This window comes from Myripristis murdjan, chromosome 14 (genome assembly GCF_902150065.1).
Source record: "Myripristis murdjan chromosome 14, fMyrMur1.1, whole genome shotgun sequence".
NCBI lineage: Eukaryota > Metazoa > Chordata > Actinopteri > Holocentriformes > Holocentridae > Myripristis > Myripristis murdjan.
In genome coordinates, this window is record NC_043993.1 from 32,756,148 (window position 1) to 32,766,468 (window position 10,321).

The 10,321-nt window shown below is 39.4% G+C and overlaps 1 protein-coding gene across 1 annotated transcript in view; it reads left to right on the plus strand.

Moving 5' to 3' along the window:
* The window catches only part of LOC115371100 (F-BAR and double SH3 domains protein 2-like), a 46,751-nt gene extending 39,925 nt beyond the window's left edge, over positions 1 to 6,826 (plus strand). Inside the window, exons 16-20 of the mRNA XM_030068234.1 lie at positions 28 to 211; positions 1,283 to 1,506; positions 2,153 to 2,363; positions 2,483 to 2,550; positions 3,649 to 6,826. Coding sequence (XP_029924094.1) covers positions 28 to 211; positions 1,283 to 1,506; positions 2,153 to 2,363; positions 2,483 to 2,550; positions 3,649 to 3,732 — 771 coding nt within the window. The 3' untranslated portion in view covers positions 3,733 to 6,826. The remainder of the gene's footprint in view (positions 1 to 27; positions 212 to 1,282; positions 1,507 to 2,152; positions 2,364 to 2,482; positions 2,551 to 3,648) is intronic.
* The last annotated feature ends 3,495 nt before the right edge of the window (positions 6,827 to 10,321 follow it).

A 10,321-nucleotide genomic window follows, 5' to 3' on the forward strand; every position in this document is an offset into this window, starting at 1 on the left:
GGTGTGCGTTTCCTCCATTTTTTTCAGGCCAGAAACCGCAGTGGGCAGGTCGGCTATGTCCCAGAGAAATACCTGCAGCTACCCTCCTCCAACAGCCTGCTGAGTATGCTGCAGTCTCTGGCAGCCCTGGACGCCCGATCCCATTCCTCCAGTAACTCCACTGAACCTGAAACCGAACCCCCAACTAGCACTGTCAACGGAGACTCCAATGGTGAGAGAAACTACTCCTAATACTACACATATAGTTTCTGTATCGTACTATTTTCTCAGAAGCAGCTGATGCGTGCAGTGTTGAGTCAGATCCACAGAACTTGAATGGAGAAGAACGGACATTGAACTGTTGTGAAAAGAGAGTCTGTTTATATAGAATCTAGCCTTGTACCATGGCAATGCTACACATAAAAATAGCTGCCGCCCCAACCACCCCAACCCTGGTATGTTGATTTGAATGGGAGAGAGCCTTCTACTCCATTGAAGTTCTGCGCTTAGACTAGTATGAGGTTTTGAAGAGTGATGCTGACATTTTTGAATTGAAGGACAGAGATAGCCGAGAAGTTGACATTCAGCGTATTTTAATGTGACTGTTTTCATGCCCAGATAATTGTCGATATGTAGTTTAGTTTAGTTTAGTCATGTTTATTTCGAATATGTCCATAAAACACAATTCTGCAATTTAAATCATAGGAAAAAAAACTGCCAAAAAAAAGACAAAATGAATAACAGATTCAAATAGCAAAAAAGAAAAACAAACAAAAGAATGTAAACATATCCGAAAAGGAGTGAGAAGAAGTAAAACTTATGTACTCTCACCCCTCTTATAATGGCTTACATTAAATAATTATGTTGACTTCCATGCTTATACTACTACTCTTATAAAAATATATTACTCAATTTTATATCAATATATATATACATATATATTTTTTTATACTATATAAATATACATATACATACATACATATATACATACATATACCCACATACACACATATACATACACACACACATATATATACACACATACATATACATATACATATACATATATATATATACATACATACATATACACACACATACATGCATATATGCGCACAGGCATCCATATCATACTATACAGTGAGTATTTGAAATATGGAAAAGCCACTGAAACAGCACTAGCACCGTGGAACGCTAAAATTGAAACCCTAGATAATAATAAGAAAACATTCGTGCATGCTTGTGAGGTCCTACTCAAAAGGTTGGTGTGGGTTTTCTCAACCTTCCCCGCCGTGTTTCTCAGTGTCATTCGCGAAGGCCCTGTACGACTACGCGGGCCAAACGGACGATGAACTGTCCTTCCCGGAGGGCGCCATCATCCGCATCCTGAGCAGAGAGACCCACGAGGACGATGGCTTCTGGGAAGGAGAGTTTAACGGCGTGGTCGGCGTCTTCCCGGCAGTCCTAGTGGAGGATCTCAACGGTTCCGGCGAGAATGGATACGGGCAACGAGATGGCAACACACAGGTAGACGCCCACATGGATCTAATGCAGCTAAAACTCGGGTTATACTGCGTGGCTTTTAGGTCAAACATACCTTCGTCTTTGCATCACGTGCCATTTTCCCAAACCCTAACCCTAACCACTGCAAATTGTAGGGGCAGTGTAGCCAGTAGATGAAAAGGGACCAGCCTATGAGCGAGACAGGAAGAAAACATTTTAAAAAAAAAAGATAACATAAGAGAAAAGAATTGTCCATCCTCCTCTGGCGATGCATTCAATGACCCCACAGACCAGACCAAACACCGCCTCCTCTTTTGGCTTTTGTAGCAAGTCCATTATTACAACCTCCTCCACCGTCATCATATTTGTTGTTGCCAGAAACTTTTGACTCTGTGCTGCCCTCTAGTGGATTTTTGCTTAACATCCATCCATCATACATAAAGGAAGCATAAATGAGTCTTCTTGTGTGTGAGGGTTCAGAACTTTATCCGCATCGTTGTGTAAAATTTATTGCTCAAATCGACATCTGATATCTTCCTTCCTGAGCTGGCCACCCCATCAAATCTCAGCAAAGATAATTGCCACTGAAAGAAAAAAATACAATAAGTGTGGAAAGAGAAATTGGCAAACATTTCCGCTGCATTCATTCATCTTTCTTTCACGCCGCAAGGCTTCCCTTTCCGCTTTGGCCCAGAGTGACCGATCCCCCCGTAGTCCCTTCCAGCTGGGGCCTTTCCACAGCAGCCCGCTCCAGACGCCCACCCTGGCCTCTCCTCAGTCAAGCCCCTCCAGCGCCGCCACTTCCCCTATTGGCCGACCCCCCTCCTATCTCAACGGTCATCATCGGCCACCGCCAGCACCGCACAAAAGCGCCTTTCACAGTAAGATCCAGCAATTTATATGTCTTTTTTTTTTTTTTTTTTTTTTAGAGGAAGAAAGCAAATGTTGATGGTAGAAAAATGTTATTTTAGTGAGAATAAGTGTCTGTTACCATCCTTAGGTCCAGCCCAAGGCTCCTCTCAGCAGCCTCCCAAGTACCCTGATGGTGGCTCCGGCACCATTCGCCCTGTAAGTAAACACATTTCTTAGGCTGTTACATGAAAAGCTTTATCTCCTTTTGCTCCTTCTCACTGTATTCTGCTTTTTGTTGGTTTTTGTTGTTGTTGTTGTTGGTTTTTTTTTTTAATCTGCCTCAACCACATCTTCTGCTTGTGGTCACTTTGGTTTTATTTCCATTGCAACATCACACTGTAGTCAGGTGTCGATGCGGGGAATTTTGTTTGTGTTGTTAAATAGTTTCTAAAGCAACATTGCATGCATCTCACATGGACCGCTTGATCGGGTTTCTTTGTTTAAACGGCAAAGAGAAAGACCGCCTGCGCTGTTTTTGGTGACTGAGGCCGGTCAGATGCCTGAGATGAGTGAAACCCTGCCTGCTCCGGAAAAAAGGCAGCAAACACTCCTGCTCTTCTCGAGAGGGGAGCTCACATTTTCATGTCCTCAGATGAAAAAGTACAAACCTGATGATGAGTTCATTTGAAAACATTTTTGTCATTCACTTGAACTTGCCACCTAATTGTTAGAAGTCTAATAAAAGTGGAAACTCTGTATTGAGACATCTGAGACTTATTCTCTGCATCTTTTCTTGATTAGATTTACAGTACGCCTGTTTTCACACAGCCTGTCAGTGCAGTAGACTCATACTTGCATTAGCTCGTGCTGTTTTCATCTTGAAGGATCATACCAGTGATTTTGCATGTTTAATGTCTACAGATATCTACAAAATTTATACATTACGTGTTTCTGCTAATCTTTTCCCAAAGCAAGCCGTCGTATTTTAGAGCTCCCGTGTCATTTTTCCTACCTTTTATCCAGTTATGGCTTTCCAGTCGTTTTGCTACGATATGAAAATCAACATTCAGAGACGTCAAACTTTCTTCACACCAGTATTCCATCACCGTGATAAAGTTCTCCTAAAAGCAGCAGCACTGTTGGATGCTTACATGTTGTGAAATCTTTAGTAGCCCTGCATGATCTGTAAAATAGTTTGTTATAATCTAAAATGTGAGTAAATGACAAGTGGCAGCAAAGTGCAATGCAGCTTTAGCTCTGTGTCATCAAGCCTCTCGGCTCCGGTTTGACGTGTCCGTCCGTCTTTGTCCGCAGGTCCGTGCTGCTCCGCCCCCCCCTAAGCAGCACCCTCGTGGGCAGGTGAAGAGGAGGGAGGAGGTGGAGATCACCCTGGTGTAACGATGTCACCCCAGCGGTGGCGGCAGCTCCGTTCGAACCAGACGGGACCTGGTTGGGTCTCGGCCTCTTGACGCCCTCCCAGACGAAAACAGAGGAAACTTGGACCCCGTGAAGCAGCCTGGCGGCCAGGAGAGGCCCCGCGATTTGTTTTCTCTTCTTTTTTTTGGTCACACAGCACAGTGTAACGACTATTAGGGTTAGCGCGGTGAGGAGGAACCAACTGTTGTGCCTTTCGGTCTCTGAACTCCTCTCTTTTGTTTTTATTTTCCTGTCCCGCTTGTTTTTTTGTTTGTTTTTTTCATTATTTGCTTCTTGCGCTTCTTCTGGATCTTTACACTTCCTTGTCTAGTGTTTTGTCTGTGAGGGTTTGACTGATATGAAGTCAGTATTTTCCTTTTTATTACCAATCAGATATGAGTCAGTGTCGTCCACCTCTTTATTCCTTATTCCTTATTTGGATTGCCATTAATCTTCCTGGGCTCCACGAAAAAAATAGCAACAATAAAAACAAGCAATTATTAAAATCACACTGTATAAATAACGCAAAAAGACTAAAACAAGCTAAATGTAAAGATCAGTAAATACGTCAAATAAGTCCACATATGAAATAACAGAAAAGTAACCTACAGTGAAAACAAAAAATAAATCAAATGTCAAATACGCAACAACAAAAAGCAAAGAAATTCAAACAATCCAAACTAGTGAGACAGAAAAAAACACAATTATATCCAAAAGAAATTCATCAGTTTCTGTTTTGATAAGCTTTTAAAAGAAAATCTACTTGTAGTTTGTGTGTCCACCTCTGATATGGATGTGATACAGTTTAATTGATCACGTTTACTGGATAATTGAATGCAACAATCAGACATGATGTGTATTTTTTTATTACTGTTATTACAAATAATAGAGAGTTTTAGAGTCCAAACTCTGTTTCAGAGGCTTTTTCTTCTGTGACAAGAATAAAACTTGAAAATATAAAGGGAAAATTGAATATTGGCACAACATAGCAGTTATTGGCAGCTTCGGCCCAAAACCATCAGAATCAGTGCTGACTTCTGAAAAACTCGTATCAGTCAAACTCTTATTTTCTAAATGCTTCTGTTCCTCTCTGCTGTCAGTCGTAGCAACTGATAATGTAATAACTGGTCTATAATAACCTGAAGAAAAGGAATAAACTCTAAATGTCGCTCTGAATGGACTGAAAACATAACAAAACCCGTTGATGTGTAACATCACATTGATAAATGATTTAGTGGTGTTTGATTCATTTTAAATTCACAATACAGTAATGACTAATGGTGCAACAACTGAAGTTAAGGCTTTCTTATGAGTTATTACATAATTCATCACTAGATTAAAAACTGCTATAAATGTTGCATTCTGGATAAAATAATAATTACAAGTTAATGTAATATAATTTTATTATGTTGTCTAGAAATTCACGTTTTCTTTCTTTCTTTTTTTTTACCCCATTCAGAGAGACATTTTTATAATATTTTAATAATAAATCATCACATTGTCGGCCAGTTGTAACCTCAGTTGCTACGTGGCTCTTTCTCTCTTCGATAGTCGGGCATTGAGCTGCGCGAGTCTCGCCTCGATTTGAGTTTTCACAATTGGATTACTATGCAACAGAGATACGCCTGGCGAGACAGAGCAGAATTTTCCTTTGCCTTTTTTGTTTTGTTTTGTTTTGTTTTTGGTTTTTTGCTCCAGCCCAAACCAAAAGTCTGGTTGTCTCCATGCATGATTTAAAAACCTCCTACCTGACAGAGGCTGGTCCTCTCCTTTTTTTTTTTTTTTTTTTTTTTTTTTTTTAAATACAAGCAACTGGACACAAAGTTTCACAAACAAGGGAAAAGTGGCAATTTTAGTCGGGGGATTGTTGTCGCAGTAGCTAGAATCTCCTGCTTGAGGAATGTTGTCTGATCAAAACTATGGATCCCCTACCTTTTTTTTTTTGTTTAATATCAAAGCAACCCCCCACCTCCCACCCCTTTTATTATGACCGTTTTCTTTGCACCAAATGCTAAGAAATTCTGGGGGGGGGGTACATATAGTGCGAATGAATATATGTAGTGTTTTTTTTGTGTTGTGTTGTAAAATAAGGATGTAGCTATGTTGTTATGAATACTAATCTAGGCCTCAACTAGCCAGTAAAGGTTGCTGGTGGGAGTAGCTGTCTGGTGGGAGTTCGGTGGGCGTTTCGGAGCGGGGGCGCGGCTGGCCACAGTTCATGTTGCGGTGATGCTCGGTTTGTCGGGAGCATCCAGACTCGCCTTCACAGTTTGAGGAGGAGAACATCCTGAGCTGGCAGCTGTCCAGTTGAAATGTATACAGACTGTCATACTGAAGCACTTTTTGACATCTTTTTATTCCTTTTCAGTATTGCTGTTTGGTCTCTGTTGTGGATGCTACGTTGTTCCTTTTTTTTTTTTCTCATTTGACATTTTGTTTACCAGCTATATTGGTATGAATATGTTTAACTGCTCTTGAGTTATTTAGCCTTAAATAGCCGTTGTAGTGTCCTTTGGTTGAGACTGAGGTATGATCTTTTCATTGTATCGTTGAAATATTGAAATATCAATAGTTTACAGAGTGTTTGGAGATGGATATCTGTACAAACAGTGCAGTGAAATTGTTTTTTTTTTTTTTTTTTTTTTTTTTTTTTTTAGAATTAGGGTAAAACCTATTGAAACGTAGTTCAATTCGATCATAGGAAAAGAGATATCTGTCAGCCACGTTGCTGTGTTCTCGTTGATCTCCTTGAGATCTGAATGTCATCAAACTTATTTTTGAAGTTTACATGTACCCTGTTCTATTGAAAGAAGATAGTCGTCAGACTGAAGCCTCTTTTCCCAATAGAAAAGTTGATTGTTGATGAACTTGCTACTGGTCCTGATTCAGTTTGCCTTATTTTGGGGTTGAGGGGGCTCGTAATCTAAAACTGAAATTCAGTTACAAACTGCCCACGTTTCCATAATGTAAGGTCTGCAGAGGTTTTTGAGCATCACAATTATACACCAGTGGATGTTAAACTGTATTTATTGTGTACAAATAAATGTGAAATAAAATAGCTGAAATAAAACACTAACATTAGTCCTGTTTTTGTCGTGTTACTATTTATCAAATTTGGGATTGATTTAGCACCCTGTGAAGTGTATGTGTGTGTGTGTGTATGTGTGTGTGTGTGTGTGTGTGTGTGTGTGTGAGAGAGAGCACCCTCTCATTGTAAATATAATTACTGCATGAAGACGCTGACCACGCTGTGACTCTCCCACTGACAAATGTCCAGTTTGGAGCCTTGGTACCTGCGGTGGCTGTGGCAGTGCTCTGGTGCTGTTTGCAGCCGGTGGTTTTGCATGATCCTGACTGAAACCTTTTGTTCACAGCAGCAATAAAGTGACTGATTTGAATCCCAGTGGCCTTGCGGAGTGAGCACAGGCCCGCACAACACTTTGTAAACAGCTCTAAAATTAGGCCTCTGCTAAGTATGGCTGATGCAGAAACTGTTTGTCACGTCTTGCCTCCATCGCTGTGATGTTTTGTTCTCTCTGGTCTGCTTGCCTCTGGTGGTGTGAGGAGTCTTCAGCTGCTCCAAAATGCTGCTGCAGGAATCCTGACCAGAACAAGGACAATTGAACACATCACGCCTGGCCTGGCTTCACCTCATTGGCTCCCAATTCGAACCAGGGCATATTTTAAAATCCTCTTGGTAACCTATAAGATCCTAAAGTGGCTTGCACCTGCCCACCTACAGTATCTGACTTGATTAAAGTAAACCCTACAGGCCACTAAGCCTTTTCCTACTGCTCTCCCTTCCTCTGCAAAGGTCTACCTAAAGAAATTAGGGAGACACTCTCTTGTTACTTTTAAATCCAAACTTGAGCCTTATATGTTTTCTCTAAGCTATAATATAATTTAAAATAGAATATAATTTTGATTTGAGCTTTGAGGGAGCCTCAGTCTCTCCTGACTTAGTTTAGTTTCTGCTGGTTTAGATGTTCCACAAGCTGTGGCTCAAAGCATCACCTATAAAAAACGAACAAACAAACAAACAAACAAAATCACCGTGTTGGCAATGAACGCATCGCAGTGTGCAGAAATTAAAGTGCCAGAAATTAAAATCCCTCCCCTCACCGACTCGTTTGTTTACATTGACTTTTGAACCGCAGACTGTTTGTCAAGCGGACTGAATGAACGACGTCATTTCCGGTCATCACTTTCGCTATAAACGTAAATTCTTCCCAACATGAAACAACAGACGCACTTTTTGCGATTAAAATGATTGAACATGTTTGATTTACAGAATCATTTCTCACTAAATGTAGACAAATATTTCATCCTAACAAACAGATATAAGACAATCCCATTTTTTCCGCTGATAAATCTGACATAGTTCATTTTATTATAATTTTGGCTAAATATTGTATCCATAAAATGAATTTGGCTTAAAAAAAAAAAAAATACCTTCCTTTTACATTTTTAAAAAATTCCGATTTCAAAACATTTGACTATTACTGAAAATATAAATTCAGAAATCACAGACAAAAACTATTAGATTACTTCGACATTTCAGATTTACTCCAGTTAATTTGCAGAGCCTGAAGGGTTTTTCTTTGTTTGCTTCTTTCCCCTACATTTTGTAATTTGTTTTTCATTGCAATTTATCTTTATATTATTTTTACACTGAAGCATATTTTCAGCAACTCTTGAAATGACTTGAAGAGAAATGAAAAGAAATGAAAAAATGTATGTAATGTGTACTTCATGTATTTGAATTTCAAAAAAGGGAAATTCTGTAAGCTACACAGACTCAATCACATAACGCAGAAAATTCGAGGAGATTTCTTGTATATTTACAAATAAATCCATGACATGTTATTGTTGTGTTTTGTTTTGGCGCAGTTTCTACAGACAAACAAATCTGGGTTGTAGTACTTCAGGCGGATATTTCGCTTTTATTCTGAAGGGTAAATCTTTCTCTTCCGGTTTTATTGTGGCTGCTGGCTAATTTAGAGCAGCTTGACAACGAGGAGCTCCGGGGCACTATTTCTCTGCCGCGGTGGATTGTGGGCCGTCATTAGGTCTGTGCTCCTCCGGCGGAGAGGAGCAGGCGGGACGGGCTGTCCGACCCGGGACGGGCCCGGACCGGACAGGGAGCCCCTGCAGACACAGGAGGTCCACAGGAGCCGCTCCGCAGGTTAACACTTAAACAGGTTATCAGTTTTTAACATGTGACCACCTGAGCCGGAGTCGGACTGTCCCGCTGTGGGATGAGCAGCAGCAGCTCATCAGTGTGTGTGTGTGTGTGTGTGTGTGTGTGTGTGTGTGTGTGTGTGTGTGTGTGTGTGTGTGTGTGTGTGTGAGGCGCTGCTGTGTGAGCTGCGGCTGAGCGGAGACTCTCTGCTGGACAACAAGACACCAAAACACTGAAAACAGACTGACTCCAACTGTATGAACAGGTTTCCTGTGTGTGTGCTACACACACTGAACACGACTGTGTTCATCTGTACTTACACTGCTACTCTTTATACTCAGGCTTATTTCCAAACTTACTCACACATTTTGAACTTGTAATTAGTGGATCAGAAGAATATGTTTCAGTTCCTTGATGATCATAATAATAAGAATCATCATCATTATTAGTAGCAGTAGTGGTATTAGTACTGGTATTGGTATTATTAGTATTGTAATGAATAAATAAATGAATAAATAAGTGTAACACTAATGTCTTGTTGCTCTTACAGAATGTTTGAAAAGAGCTAAGGGGACGATATGTATAATAAATACATACACACATATATATTCAGAAATAAATAAATAAATACAGACATACATACACATACATATATAACATACATATACAAACACATAGACACATTTATAAACCCACATACACACACACACACACACACGTGTGTCTATATATATGTATATATGTATATAAAGACACACACATACATACATATATACATATATATATACATATGATGATGTAACAACAGGTAGAAGAAGAAGCAGAGGAACAAGTTATTATTAGTAGTAGTAGTATCAATAAATGAATTTTAAAAAATAAGTGTAACAGTAATGTCTTGGTGCTCTTACAGAATTTGTTTGAAAAAGAGCTAAGAGGGAAAATATATTAAATATATTTATTTAAATATTTTAAAATAAATTCCTCATATTAAAATAAAATGAAATATATATGTAAAAAAAAATCAAATATATATGAATATATATTCTAAATATTAATCACTATTTTATACACACACACACACACGTGTATATATATGTATATGTGTGTGTACACACACACACACACACACACACACACACACGAGGAATTTCTTGATGCCCATTAGCATGGCACATGACGTGTTGTAGTGAAAACCCTTAGGCAGAAGTCAGTGAGTTATTCATCACGTTGTGCCTAAACTCTGTGTTCAAACGGACTTGGTTTATTTTCACCTGTTCCTCCTGGTTCAGTTCACTCAAAACCCAAAACGCTGAAACGCTACTTTTATACTGTGTGTTTTTAATTTTTATCATTATTATTATTATTATTATTATTATTGTGAACGTTGTT